Source organism: Balaenoptera acutorostrata, chromosome 1 (genome assembly GCF_949987535.1).
Source record: "Balaenoptera acutorostrata chromosome 1, mBalAcu1.1, whole genome shotgun sequence".
In the NCBI taxonomy this organism is placed as follows: Eukaryota; Metazoa; Chordata; class Mammalia; order Artiodactyla; family Balaenopteridae; genus Balaenoptera; species Balaenoptera acutorostrata.
This window is the reverse complement of record NC_080064.1, coordinates 22,765,759-22,781,214: the sequence shown is the minus strand read 5'-3', so window position 1 is coordinate 22,781,214 and position 15,456 is coordinate 22,765,759. Positions and strand designations below refer to the sequence as shown.

The following is a 15,456-nucleotide window of genomic DNA, read 5'->3' as shown; positions in this document are numbered from 1 at the left end:
AGCACTTAAGGATAGGTATGAATCAATATTTATATCTTAGGATGTTTACAACAGTGTTACTTTAGCTGGAAAAAAAATTATAAAGAAGCTGACATATTCAGTAATGGGGACTGGTAAATTACAATAAATTTTTGATAGAATACTATGAAGCCATCAAAAGTGATGTCACAGCTATATACACTAATATGTATAAAATAGATAACTAATAAGAACCTGCTGTATAAAAAAATAAATTCAAAAATTTTTTAAATAAAAGTGATGTCACAGGGCTTCCCTGGTGGCTCAGTGGTTAAGAATCCACCTGTCAGGGCTTCCCTGGTGGCGCAGTGGTTGAGAATCTGCCTGCTAATGCAGGGGACACGGGTTCGAGCCCTGGTCTGGGAAGATCCCACATGCCACGGAGCAGCTGGGCCCGTGAGCCACAACTACTGAGCCTGCGCGTCTGGAGCCTGTGCCCCGCAACGGGAGGGGCCACGATAGTGAAAGGCCCGCGCACCGCGATGAAGAGCGGTCCCCGCACCGCGATGAAGAGTGGTCCCCACTTGCCGTAACCAGAGAAAGCCCTAGCATGAACCGAAGACCCAACACAGCCAAAAATAAAAAAAAAAATAAAATAAATAAATAAAGTAGCTATAAAAAAAAAAAAAAAGAATCCACCTGTCAATGCAGGGGACACGGGTTCGAGCCCTGGTCCAGGAAGATCCCACATGCCGCGGAGCAACTAAGTCCGTGCACCACAACTACTGAGGCTGCGCTCTAGAGCCCATGAGTCACAACTACTGAAGCCCACGCACCTAGAGCCCATGCTCCTCAACAAGAGAAACCACTGCAATGAGAAGCCTGCGCACCACAAGGAAGAGTAGCCCCCGCTCGCAGCAACCAGAGAAAAGCCCGCTCGCAGCAACACAAACCCAACGCAAACAAAAATAAAATAAAATTTTAAAAAGTGATGTCACAGAAGAAATAACAAGTAGAGGAAAGTTCTAAATAAATGCAGAAAGCAGTTTACAAAATAGTATCTGAAGTATACAACAAAGTAAACGAAGTCACTAAAATTTGCTGGAAGTGTCAAGCCAGACAGATCCAAAATATCCAAGCCAGACAGATCTTGAAGGTTCTATGGTATTGAATTAGATCATGTGACAGAACAAGGCAAAAATGGCTGTAGTTCTGCTTCAGTGTGTTCTGCCAAGCAACATGCCCAATCACGGAACTTTAGAACAGCTGTGACATCATTTTCAGGATGATAAGTATTTCCCCACTGACTGAGTTTCCATTTGGCTGGAAGATTTTTTCAATCTTGTAAATAATACCAAAGCACATATACAAACACCCCACTTAAGGGAGTCAATGCTTCAATGAGCTATCAGTCCCATTATCATGAAACTTGTTTTGTCTTGGAAGCCTAATAAAAACTGGAAGAACAGTTTACAGTCAGTTATGTAAGGATGTTAAAGGGTAACAGTGGGCAACACAGGAGTAAGGCAATACTGACTGAAAGGGTAGCTGGGTTTGGAGGCAATCATAGGGACCTTCCAGAAACCCCAGCAAGCTCTTCTTAAAGAAAGTAAACTAAAAAGTAATCTGAGACAAGTATAATTGAAGCTTTTAAGTTTTTACTTTTGGTGGTTTGTTCACCAGCCTCAGAAAAATTAGGATACTCATTCATCAAAAGTTTTTACAGAACTGTTTTAAGAAAGAGCCATTAGTTAGCTTAACAAAGACCCTAAACCTTGATTATTATTACACTCACTGAAAACACAAGGCTAGTCAATGAATCTTACACCTACTTATGAAGTTTTATCATTCACTGAACCACTCAAGTGAATTAATACAAATATATACTTGATTAAAAGTGCACACAAATTAACAATCCTCAGACTTGCTACTTCACTTTTAAACACAAGCTTCCCCACTAGTTCTAACAAATACAGATTTATCCTAGCAGCTATGCTGCACATTCCAAAAAATATTCCTATCTTTGCCTTCCTGCTTTTAAATCACAAGATGTAGGACAGAACTTTGCAGATGAAAGTAAGCAGATTCTTAATATGCGACAAATATTGTGCATATTTCAAGTAGTTAAACCAAGCACCTGGATGCCCCGCACACACGTTAATAATCTGCTACGCCACTACACGATGCCTAAAAGGCCACAGCCTCCGTCCTTGTTCCTCTAGAAACAGAAGCCTGTGAAGACATCTTCAGAGCCTTTCAGATGTTTGGCAAAAATAATCAAATATCTTTTTTCTATAGATTCTGGAGGATTTTAAGTTAAACTGTTAAACTCTGGGAAAGGGAAGAGTTTAAAGAACTAAACAGTACCAAGTTTTTTCTAACAGCCAAATTTCCAGTAATCTGGCTCTATCTCCCCAATACTTTCAGCATCACTGACAAGTATATCTCTACACACTGGAAGATAAAAGAGTCAACCATACTGGGCTTCCCTGGTGGCTCAGGGGTTAAGAATCCGCCTGCCAACGGAAGGGACACGGGTTCGAGCCCTTGTCCGGGAAGATTCCACATGAAGCGGAGTAACTAAGCCCGTGTGCCACAACTACTGAGCCTGTGCCCTAGAGCCCGCGCGCCTAGAGCCCAGGCTCCGCAACAAGAGAAGCCACTGCAATGAAAAGCCCACTCACTGCAACTAGAGGAAGCCCGCAAGCAGCAATGAAGACCCAATGTAGCCAAAAATAAAATAAACAGTCAACCATCCTGCTTTAGTTAGACAACTATGGACCTCTGATTCTGTGTTATGGAGGTCGAGAATCTACCAGAGCAAACTTACTCCTTTGAGCAGTCCTCCTCCCACTGCTCAAAGGAGTAAGTCTTTATAGAGGCATAACAAGTGCCTCAGGTCCTAGATCAATTACATAAGATCCCTATGAATTAATGACAAATTCAAGGAAAATGTATTTACATTAAGTCTGTTAGGTTTTGTTTATTTTGCATCTGAAGCTAACCACTCAGGATTCTATCACTAATATATACATATGTTTTAAAAACATTTTCTCCTTGTCATTATCTTTTCACCTACTTCCTATACTTCAGTGTGTCTAACTTCTGGATAATATGATCTGCGCCAACCAGTATTTTATCATTTTCTTATGGTCCTAGAGTTTACGCTCAATACATGGGATCAAGCATTACCAACCCTTTCAAATAAGTTCAACTCTTTACTTTGGAACTATTCCCTATCACTCTGTCCAAGATTCCCACTTGTTACAGAGGAAACGAGAAAGTGAATCTTTAGGAATACAACCAAATGTTAAGAGCAAGAGGCCAGCTTTTTCGTATGATCTGCTTTCCAAGTTTTATATAATTACCTTTTCTAATGGGAAAAAGATTTTGAAAAAAGTGATTAAGCAGAACACTACAAAAGATAGAAGCAAGGAAGAAAGGTCTGAAAAACATCCTCTTAACACTGCCAGTTGTCATCAGGCAGGCAGAAATGTCAGGGCTTGGTGACACACCAATTCTTGTAAATAACCACAGTACCCCAGCAAGGCCAAAAGTTAATTCCAACAGAATCATCTTTTTCTCTGCCACATTACAGCCTCAATCTTTTCCTACTTTCATTTCTACGTTTCTATCACTTCAATTATTCCCTTTGCGTATTCTTCAGACTCATTCTTCACCTCTTTCTGCATCATGTAAAGCCAGTTTCTCTACGGTTGTTTCTGCTTTCCTTTAACTTACATCCACATTTCTGTCCTCCATTAATGTTCCCATATTCTTTCACACTAAGGTTCAAATAATAAGACCAATTATCCTCCATTAAGGCTTGAACTGTTAAGTGATACTTATGTTATTTACAAAGCTTTTATTAATGGTTACTGGTATAATACCTCTCCTGTTCTCTCTAGTTCCTTCCCCTTCCCTTACAGTCTTAAGAAGGGTAAGCTGGTTACCTTTTTAACACTTTCTTCTTCCTCTTGGCGTTTCTCATAGTGTGAGAAGTCATCAAAAATGGAAGTGGTGTGCTTGTAGCTGGCTATGATTTTCAACACCTGCTTAGCCTTTTCCAGAGGCACTTCCTGAGTGTCCCTGGAGTTGGTCACTGGTTTATTCTCGTTGTTCTCTAGGCGAATGTGTCGCAACTGGCTATTGGGAACGTCCTTCACAAAAATCCACCTGACATCAAAACGACCCTTCCATTTGTCCTGGGACCACACACCTGCACATGTGTTGTAGTCCACAGCAGATTTCATTTCTGCAACGCCACAGAAGTGTCCACTGCCGTTGACACTGAAAAGTAAGTAAACGGGGCCCTTCCCGTTCATGGAGCGATAAGCAGCATCCAGTCTCTTGTTCCCATGCTCTGTGCTGCACCAGATATTATACTTAATGGAACGGTGGATATCGTCCTCAGAGTAGCTCTTAATGATGAAAACCCGGCCATGTTTCAGATTCCAGTCAAAATCCTTGGGGTTATAGTTATTAATGGACCGCAGCTTCTCCAACACTGGGTGAGGTTCTGAAGGAGCAGATCCAGATCCAGCCTGAGACTGTCCTACTCCATTACCATCCACCCCATTATGACCGAACCCACTGCCACGGTTCCGAGGTGCTACCCAGCGGGTTGGCTGAGCTGCCTGTTGCTGCACTGAGAGCTGGGCAGGCTGTGGTGGTGGGGGGGGCAATGGCTGTGTCTGTTGCCCTACTGATGCCTGAGCCACTGGTGGGCTATTGTTAGCCTGCTGACCTACAGGCTGCGGAGATCCCTGGGTTGGCTGCTGACCTATGTTCTGAACCAAAGCCTGTGAGGGGGTTTTTGCCACAGGACCCTTGTTATCCCAAGTTCCAATATCCATGTTATGTTTTATTGGAGGTGGTGGAAGACTTGACCCTGCAATGCCATTCTTGGTCTTCAACTTGGGTTGCTGTTTCGCAGGCTTGCTAGCAATATCAGCCCAAGATGCTGGTTTTGGAGGAGCAATGGTAGCTGGAGGCAAACTATTGGAAGCCACGATGTTACTAGTAATGGACCCGCTACCAACAGCAGAGCCTACAACTTTTGGAACATTGCTTGCAACTTCTGTGCTACCCAACTTCAGGGCTGCCATCCCCTGGTCTATAGTATTCATGCCAGGAGCCTTATTGAGGGTCTCACTGGCAAAAGCTGACTGTCCATCAATCATGGCTCCACCTAAGGAGCTAGGTGCATAAGCATAATTGCTACTATATCCAGAGCTCTGAGTAGACTGTCCCTGAGAACTGTTATTTCCCCAAGCTGAGAAGTCAATCCCACTGGGAAAGAAGTTAAAACCATGCTGACCAAGAAATGGAGTGCTACCCAGGGCTCCTGGTTGTCCGAACATTGCATCTGGTAGGAAGTGAGGCTCTCCGTTGCTCAGCTGTCCATAAGAAGTTAGATAGGGCATGGCTGTGTCACCCCCGGTAGACCAAGCAGCTTCACCCAAAGAATAGGAGAAGCCAATGGAGGGACTGTAGTAACTGGGTAAGTAGGAATCTGACATGGCAGTATATGCATTATTCTGTGGAAGAAGAAAAAAGGGTAAATTAAAACTAAACACAAAAATACATAAAACGACCAGGACATTTCCTCTCCCAATTATTCACACAATTCGAATATTTCAGTCATTACCATAAAAAAGGAGAGTGACCTTTTCAGATGGTCTCTTCCCATAAACTTGCTATTTTTATAGACTTAGATAATATTTTGGTTTAATAACTAAACTGTTTAAACATTTAAAATTAAACTGACATACAGTGAATACCAGCCTTACCTTTTGGTGCTACAATTCAGAAAAGGGAAAACCCATCATCTCACTAAGTTTAAGTCTTCCTCTATAGATGTACTGAGATGATGCCTTCATTAAAACCACTATCTCTGGACTGAAGGAGTGGGAATATTGGCAGAAAGAAAAAGCATTCACAAGAGTTTCCTATTAAAACTTACTATATGATAGATAAAACAAAAATAACTGGACATTTCAAGTTCTATCCCAAAAATCTGTGCAGCCATTCCTCAACCATAAACCAAAAATCAAGGTTCAGTACACCTAGTTTATAGTAAAGCCTCCTGGCAAACCATCTGGGAACATCAAGAGATGCCACTATTTAATTATAACCTGGAAAGAAAATGCACAGTGACTTCCAGAGGATTCAAAACCAAAAAAAATGTTGCTACCTGTTTTGCTTCACCTATAAAAGTTAAGGCCGTAAGCTAAAATGCACACCTAACTTTTTCATTAAAAACAGGAATATAATTCTAAAGACACAGTACAGTCCATATCTTTAAAAAAGGAATCATCCTTCAGAATGACAACCAGAAATAAAGTTATACGCAACTAATCTTCACATTAGAAGATAGATTACACTGCAGAAACAGTCTTACTTTCATTTATGCTGACAGTTCTTTTTTATAAATCCTATAACTCACAAAGTACTCCCTTAAATGAGAAGCCAGAGATACAGAGAATTGGTTCCTATAGATATAGACTCAGCTCAACTCAAAAATAGACTACTTTAACTTCAAAACAGCTCTGGTATCTAAGAATCCACTAACTAGTCAATAGGGAGTTTTGTTCTTAAGAGACTTGGATGACCATAACTATGTCAGGCCTTAAGTTTGCATTACCAAAGCCAATAGTACTTCTCCCTAGCCACTAAAACACATCTCCTGAAGATTAAATATTTCAACTAATATAGTTTGATAAACGGTGGTGCTTCTCTCTGCCAATTCTAAATTTTCTTTTAAAAACCTAAGTCTTTCACATATACCCTCAAGTTTAAGAGAAGTCTATTTCTCGAAGACAGTGTTATAATTTTAACAGCCCCAAATCCATTATGAATAAGAAATTCAGTCCACCCTTAATAGATTAAGCCTGAAGAATTATTCCAATATAAGGTCATGAAAAACTGGTTAAACTAATAAGAACCTGCTGTATAAAAAAGTAAATAAAATTCAAAAATTTAAAAAAAAAAACTGGTTATAAAGTAGATGAAATAGCCTTGACAAACGACAGAGAGTATCAGATTATGTCTATTCAACCAAAATTTATATTTCCCCCCCCAAATTTTTCAAAAATATTTAAGCTTTAGCTTACTTAACAAATAAAATACAAACACACTTAATATCACAGGTTATGCCACTATAAAGCTGAATGCCTACACCTGAACTGGCAGGTTCCCACATGCCCCTGAGCTCAAAAATCTGAATTACACAATGTTTCACAAGAACTACCTAGAAGTATGTTTCCAAATGCTCCCACTCTCCTTGTTATAATGATTATGTAAGCAAACTACCTCAAGAGCAAGAACCCATTAATAGTTCATTCCTCTACTTCCTTTCCTACTTTTCCTGATTAACTGGTTGTCTTCTGCAAAAACTTTTTTCCAATCACTTGCTTAAGTGGTTTCTACACTTTCAATGTAGAAAATTCTACACAAGGGATCAAAAAGTTTTATGTAAGCATTAGGCCCAAACATGCGCACGCACTAATGTCAAGTTATTCAAGACTGTTATGTATATCATACACCATCTGTTCAGAATTTATATAAATGTTCCACAAACTTTTTCATCTTTTAGGATATTCTGGATAAGTTACTGTCAATTTTCCTTTTGGTTTATTAGTCTGGTGAGTTATACTTATTAGCTACAACTTTGTGACTGTCTTTGGGATCCAAGATAGTAACACAAAAGAACTGCTGAATCAAAGAAGTCTCTGTGCACAGTTCATGTTCATATATGGACCTACATGCAACTAATCTTCACATAAGAAGACAGATTACATTGCAAAAACTGGAATTCCATCATTCTTGATCTCTGTTCTCAACAGTATTTTATCTTCCTTCAACTCCGTTTTGTAAATTCTACAGCTCCCCTAAGAAGCCAGATATATACAAAATTACTCTTTACAGATGTAGATAGAGCTCAACTTGAAAGAGTACCCAGCTCCAAAATAGTTCTGATAACCTAAGAACCCACTAACTAGTGACTAGACAAAACGAAGATACTCAGTTCTGCAGCACTGAATAAAGTTCAGGTGATTTTGTTAATTTTTCCCATCACATATGAATCCAATTTTCCTAAAAGAAAAATGTTTTGGGGATGAAAATATTTAACACCGGAAAGTATTCTTAAGTTTTGCACTGTTATATTCTTGCTAAGGAGGAAGAACTACTCAAACAAGTGTTGCTGTTAGTACACTGTAAAATGTTATCAGTACTAGCCTCAGAGAATGGTATGTTTGCTCACAACACAGATAAGAACCTTAACAGCCTATGACATTTGTAGCAAATGGTTTTATAACATATTGACTGATATTAAGAAAGTCATCCCCTGAAAATGAGATTTATTGATAGAGCAAAGAAAGAATAATGGTATACTGCATCCTCTGATCAAGCACGAAAATGGTTAACTACTCACGGGCCTTGCCTGTGGACTCAAGTAAGGTTCAAAATCATCATCATTTAATCCATCCTTTTGATGTACAGATCCATTTTGTACTAAAGGAAAAAAAATTCAAATTAGGAGTGTCTCAATCGTACAATCCACCTCCCAAATTAATCAAATACCTCCTAACCAGAGAAAAACCGTACTACACAGAGCAAATAAGTTTGGGTTTCGAAAGGATAAAGATGAGAGTGAATGCTGAGCAACATTCGTAAAAATGTCTCCCTCCACCCAGAGCAAGTTGATCTAAAAAGGTCATTTTATTGGCTCCTCTAGATTTCTATTCCCTCCCGCTTCCCCTCCCCCATCACATGTGAGCACTTCCAGAGTGTGATCCACGAGGATGAAAAACAAAGGACTTCTAAGACCTACAGGAAACTAAGGACCTGGGACATTTCAAAACCGAATCCACCCCCACCCCTAATGAATTACTCCTTGTTCACTAAAAAGCTGTTCGCCAGCTGCAGGAACACACCGAAAGGGTCAAATACTTAACTGTGAGGCACCTGCAAACTGAGCGGCTTCCGAAAGGTCCTCTCCCCGGGGCGCTTCCCGGAGACCCCGCCCCCCCCCACGCGGGGTCCCCCGCCCGCCCGGGGCCACCGGCGTAGCTAGGCTCACCTTTGTTTCCTTGACCTTTTGGTCTCTGCGGGGGAAGGAAACGTCGCCGAGCAGCACATCGTCCGAAGAAAAAACGGAAAAGGAGAGACAAATTAAAGCCGGGACCGATAAGGGAATAAAGGCGCAGGCCTAAGAAGAGGCGTCAGGAATGGGGTGAGGAGGAGGCTGAAGATGGGAGGCGGGGGAAGCGCGACGCTGGCGGGGCCCAGGGGGAAGAGGGGGCCGCGCCACAAACAACGCGAGGGGACCAGGGCTTCAAAGAAGGGGAAGGAAACAAGAGAAAAACGAGGCCCGCCGAGAGGAGGGGACGCGGCGCGGCCGGCGGTCTCCGAGGCCCAGTGAGGAGCGGGGAGAGCGGGCCGAGGGCGAGGCGCTGGGCGCGGCCGGCCTGAGAGCCTCAAAATGAGGCCCGCTGAAGGCGCCGCCTCGGCTCGGCCCGACCTGGGGCGGCGGGCCCGGGCCTAGTCGGGCTCCCTCTCGCCTCACACAATGGCCGAGGCATGCGGGCCGGGCCTGTACCTGCTCCAAGAGGCTGCTGGCCGACATGGCTCTCGGATCCTCACGGGTGGCGACGGCGGCGGACTCTCCTCACGGTGGCGGCGGCAGCGGATGAGCCCCGGCGACGGAAGCAGGCGGCGCGGCGGCGGCTTTTGTCCCTGACACTCGGGGGCCTCGGCGGACGCAGCGGAGACACAGCGCGCGGCTCGGGCTCCGGCTCCGATTCGGCGACGCTCTAGCCCAAGAGCTCAGCGCCCGTCTCTATGCCTTTACGCGCGCGCCCGCCCCTCGCAGCCGAAATAAGGGCGCCGAGCAGCGGAGGCGGACGGCGCGCACGGCGCGACGCTGACTCTCACATTCGCTCACCCACGCTGAAGGGGCCCGGCGCGAAGCGCTCCGGGAAGGCAGAGGTGGGGCCGCAGCGCCCTCTGGTGGGCTGGAGGAGCGGAAGCGGCGCGCGCGGCCTCCCCGCCCCCACCGTCTTGGGATTGGGGCCTAGGAGGGTGGGTCGGCCAGGGTCGCACCACGAGGTTTTGACTAACAGCTGGAGGGAAGGGAGTAGCTCTAGCTTGGGGGAACCCACAAAAGCTGGTTTTTCAGTGAAGAAGCGAACCCCGAAGGCTGAGAGGCCTTAAAATAAACCTGCTTCCCAGTTGCAGATGGCACCCCACCCCCATATGGGGGGGAACACGAACAGGAGTCACAGAGCCCCCAGGGAAAGTTCAAGGGGGCCCTGCCCTGAGTAAAACACCCCCTCACCTGGTTATCCTCCTCTGTTAGCAAGCTACAGAAAGAGGGCCCAGAGAACAAAAATATCCAGAAAACATCCGGTCCCCTGAGAAAGAGATTCACCCTTTTGCGTTGCAGGGAGGAGAATCTGCAATTCTTTTTTAGGGATGTCGCTGGCCCCCATGATAATCTGTTAAACTGTGGACTTTATTTCCAAGAAAAACACACTTCACACAACCACACAAAATTTTACGTGTTCTTTCAACGAGTCCTTACCTGGGGAAGAAAGGAAATAAATGCTATTTGAATACCTGCTGTAGACTAGGCTTTGTTGTTAGGTGCTTTCAAACATTAAAGGCTTTCAGCATCTTCAAAGTAGCTGTCAGTCAATCCGTTTTATAACTGAGGAAACAGAGAGGTTAAGTCATGTGCCCAAGGTCACAAAGCTATTAAATAATAAGGTTTGCCTGACACTGAGAGGAACATAATAGTGTCCCTCCACCCCCAAGAGAAATCCTGTATTCAGGAACCAGAATCCTGAGGAGATCTAAAGGATGGATGGGCAGAAGCATTCTTAATCAGAGGCTAACCTGACTCCTGCAGGGATATTTGATCCCAGGACAGTCCATCTCCTAATAGCTTTTGTTATTGCAAATAGTAGTAAACAGATAAATAATGCACTCAAGTGTCAACCTGATACCATCCCCTCCCTGGATACAGGAGGCTTGGGTGGACTCAGTAGTAAAGTAAATGATAACACAGCATCTTGGACTTTGCATCATAATTTTGCTTAAAGTGCTCAACGCATTTTTTCTGCCCATAATCACATTTATGGTTGGAATGAATAAGGTCAGGCACCAAATGTGACAGACTTCTGGCAGAGTCCAGGTTCAGAGCATAGATTCCACCAAGGGAAGAGGAGAAACATAGTAATCCTTTTTTTTTTTTTTTTTTTTAATATAAGTTAACCAGTTAACCCCATGGCCCAGATTTATGTGTAAACTGTAAGCAGTTGCCTACACTTACCCTTGAAGGCAGCAGTGGTATGGTAAAAAGAGGATTAGACCAGGAGTCATAATCGGGGAGGGGGAGTGACTAAACACTGGCCTCCCCAACAGATTGGCGACATTAGGTAAATTACTAAACCTTTCAGAGATTCCCTCATTTGATAAAGGGGATAATAAAATCTACCTAACAGGTTTGCTGCAAAGATAAAGTTCAAAAAAACAAAAATCAAAAAACAAACATTAAAGTAAATCTGATACATTGTAAACTTCTTTCCTATAATCGCATTAAGGGATGATAGTGAAAATTCCCTCCTTCCAATAATATTTTTATAGTGCCTGAAATTATGATTAGTTCCTTTGGGATTACTTTCTGTCCTACAGGATTTCCCAGTTAAAACGCAGACATCCTGGGGGAAGGGTAGTCTCTAAACCTGGATTAGTTCACCAGATTGTCTTTAATAGGCCCCTGAACAGAACACACAAGACTGATACATTTAATCACTGGGAAGAGGAAGAGGAAGTCTGGAGTGTGGGATATCATCTTAGGGGGCAGACCCCTCATGGTTTGAGAAAAGAATACTGTATCAGAAATGAGTTTGGGTTCTAGTTTCACCTCTGCCACTAGGTGCATAAAGCACTCAATCCCTCTTCTAACAAGTATTTATTGAAGGCCAGGCAATGTGCTGGAGAGAAAGTCTTAAGAGTTCACTTCTGGGGCTTCCCTGGTGGCGCAGTGGTTGAGAATCTGCCTGCCAATGCAGGGGACACGGGTTCGAGCCCTGGTCTGGGAAGATCCCACATGCTGCAGAGCAACTGGGCCCGTGAGCCACAACTACTGAGCCTGAGCGTCTGGAGCCTGTGCTCCGCAACAAGAGAGGCCGCGATAGTAAGAGGCCCGCTCACCGCGACGAAGAGTGGTCCCCACTCGCCGCAACTGGAGAAAGCCCTCACACAGAAACGAAGACCCAACACAGCCAAAAATAAAAATAATAAATAAATAATAAATTAAAAATTAAAAAAAAAAAACAAAGAGTTCACTTCTGGGCTTCCCTGGTGGCACAGTGGTTAAGAATCTGCCTGCCAATGCAGGGGACACGGGTTTGAGCCCTAGTCCGGGAAGATCCCACATGCCACGGAGCAACTAAGCCCGTGTGCCGCAACTACTGAGCCCACGTGCCACAACTACTGAAGCCTGTGCACCTGGAGCCCATGCTCCACAACAAGAGAATCCACTGCAATACGTCCGCACACCGCAATGAAGAGTAGCCCCCGCTCGCTGCAACTAGAGAAAGCTGGCACACAGCAGTGAAGACCCAACGCAGCCAAAAATTAATTAATTAATTATTTTAAAAAATAGTTATTCACTCACAGTTGTTAGAGTGCAATGAGAAAGCACAGATGGACCTCACTTAGTCAGAGGACCAAGAAGTTTTCCCTGAAGTCCTGAGCTTCAGCTAGAACCAGAAATAGGACCAGAAATTGACCAGACAAGGAGGGAAGGGATGTGAGAGACAATATGTGCAAAGGCCCCAGGCGGGGAAGGATCTTGGTACTGGTGAAGAACTGAAAAAAAGGCCAACATGACTGGTGCATAATGAGAGAGAGGGTGGCACCAGATGAGACTCAAGAATTGGGTAGAAAAGAGAAAAATAGGGCCTTTACTTGTTAGCTACAAACGATGATCAGTTAGTAAAGGGTTAATAGAAGCATCGCATTCTCAGATTTATGTTTTAGGTTCACTCTGATTGCAGTGTGGGAAGTAGATTCAGGGAGAAAAGGGTAGATTAGGAGTTAGAAGAATATTGCAGCAAGTCCAAGCAAAAGATAATGGTCTAGGGGGCTTCCCTGGTGGCGCAGTGGTTGAGAATCTGCCTGCTAATGCAGGGGACACGGGTTCGAGCCCTGGTCTGGGAAGATCCCACATGCCACGGAGCAGCTGGGCCCGTGAGCCACGATTGCTGAGCCTGCGCGTCTGGAGCCTGTGCCCCGCAACGGGAGGGGCCGCGATAGTGAAAGGCCCGCGCACCGCGATGAAGAGCGGTCCCCGCACCGCGATGAAGAGTGGCCCCCACTTGCCGTAACCAGAGAAAGCCCTCGCACGAACCGAAGACCCAACACAGCCAAAAATAAATAAATAAAGTAGCTATAAAATTTAAAAAAAAAAGCAAATGGTTGCTTTAAAACAATTAAAAAAAAAAAAAGATAATGGTCTACTATAGTGATGATGAAGACAGAGTGAAGTGGACAAAATGGACATTTTAGGAGGCAAAATGAGAGGTCTTAGTGATTGGTTGGATTGTGGGGAGGGCATTAAAGGAGGAGATAGCAACATAATATCTAGTAGTTTGATTTGAGCGATTCGGTGGGTGAAGTGCCATTTTCTAATGTGGGGAATCCTAGAGGAGATTTTGTGATCATCAATTTATCTTTGGACATGTTGGGTTTCACAAGAACATAAAACATCAGATAGATAGGAATGTTCTGTAGGCAATTAAAAGGTTTGGGGCTTAGAGAGTAAAATCAAGCTGGAAATACAAATCTTGGAGTCTCTAGTATGGGGATGTTAGTTGAAACCAAAGGAGTCCCTGGGATTTCCTCAGAAGACAAGGAGGATGGGACTTCCCTGGCGGTCCAGTGGTTAAGACTCCACGCTTCCATTCCACTGTGGGGGGCACAGGTTTGATCCCTGGTTAGCGACGCAGCCAAGCAAAACAAAACGAAGATGAGAAGGAGGAGAGCAACAGGCCCAGCACCAAACCAGAGATGGAAGGGGAGACACGGAGAGGAAATCACTTCCTACTCAGAGTCTATTTCCAAGACTGTAAAATAGGGAAGTTGGACCAAAATAACTTCTGAGGTTCCTTCTAGTTCAACCATTTTAGACCTCTGGAAGGTAGAAACCAAGGAGAGCCTTCTGGATATATGAAGGGGGCAGTGGGGATAAGAGAGTGAAAAGAAGCAGGAAAGGAGGACAGATTTTACATACTCTTCAGAATTTTGCTATGGCCTGGGCTGGGCCCTAGAGCTCTGGTTCTCAAACTTTTCCAGCCTTCAGGAACAGCAGACCTCGCTGCCCAAGTCACTACTTTAGTAAGGCAGGAATGGAAGGGAACTCCTTTGAGAAATGTTTATATACTTCACACAACTGACAGTGTAAAAACCTATTTTTAAAGATTTCTGCTGGTTCTCTGTAGTCCACACAGTTTTCAAAGCTTGTCACTCCCTAGCCCTGTATATTTCTCACCATGCACTCAGTGCTCCAGCCACATTGCATTTTTCTCAAATACACATTTTGTTCTGGAACCCATGACTTTGCACATGCAGTTCTTTCTGCCTCAAATGTCCTTGCCATTTCCCCTCCCCAATTCCTATCTGTCCCTCGAGACCCTGATCAATGAAGCCATATTTTTTCCCTTGAGCAGAAAGAAGGTGTTCTATTCTTGTTCACCCATAATATTGGTCACATTTCCTTATGGTAACTTAGTGTATTAAAACTATCTGTTTGGGCTTCCCAGGTGGCGCAGTGGTTAAGAATCCGCCTGCCCAAGTGAATCACAGGCTACAAAATATGATCCTGATTTGTGTCGTTTCTAAGTATCAGATTTGTTCTCTCCCTTAATTTGACAGGCGTTCTCAGTCTCTCCTCCTGTAGATTCTGTCCTTCCCCTGATGACAAGCCAATAGTTCTTGGTGGGGTTGCATGTCTCCTAGAGCCCCAGGAGCCCTGTTGTGTCGGGGGAGGGGGGAGGGCAGGAGGGTGGGCAGAGACTGGGGTTGGGGGAGGGAGATTCAGAGAAAGTGAAAATATATGGGTTTATATAAACATATTTAAAGCAGTTTAGCAAAAGCTTTCTCGTTGAACAGCTTTAAGAACCATGTGAATGAAATCTTAGCAACTTGGTTAGTAATTTGAAAAGTCTATTAATGTATACTTGAAATTCTGTTTGTATAAAAATACATTTTCCTGGGCTTCCCTGTTGGCGCAGTGGTTGAGAGTCCGCCTGCCAATGCAGGGGACAGGGGTTCGAGCCCTGGTCCGGGAAGTTCCCACATGCCGTGGAGCAGCGGGGCCCGTGCGCCACAATTACTGAGCCTGCGCTCTAGAGCCCGCGAGCCACCAACTACGGACGCCCGCGTGCCTAGAGCCCGTGCTCCGCAGCAGGAGAAGCCAACGCAATG

The 15,456-nt window shown here is 44.2% G+C and overlaps 1 protein-coding gene across 2 annotated transcripts in view; it reads right to left on the bottom strand.

Annotated features, from left to right (window-relative positions):
• The window catches only part of YTHDF2 (YTH N6-methyladenosine RNA binding protein F2), a 31,757-nt gene extending 21,866 nt beyond the window's left edge, over window positions 1-9,891 (bottom strand). The window contains exons 1-4 of one of the 2 annotated variants that reach the window (XM_057556804.1): window positions 9,563-9,891; window positions 9,044-9,068; window positions 8,396-8,475; window positions 3,923-5,498 (exon numbers count right to left, since the gene is read on the bottom strand). In XM_057556804.1, coding sequence (XP_057412787.1) covers window positions 3,923-5,498; window positions 8,396-8,475; window positions 9,044-9,068; window positions 9,563-9,589 — 1,708 coding nt within the window. In that variant the 5' untranslated portion in view covers window positions 9,590-9,891. Of the gene's footprint in view, window positions 1-3,911; window positions 5,499-8,395; window positions 8,476-9,043; window positions 9,069-9,562 lie in introns of both variants that reach the window. The other variant, XM_057556798.1, reaches the window with a different exon arrangement.
• Between the last annotated feature and the right edge of the window lie 5,565 nt (window positions 9,892-15,456).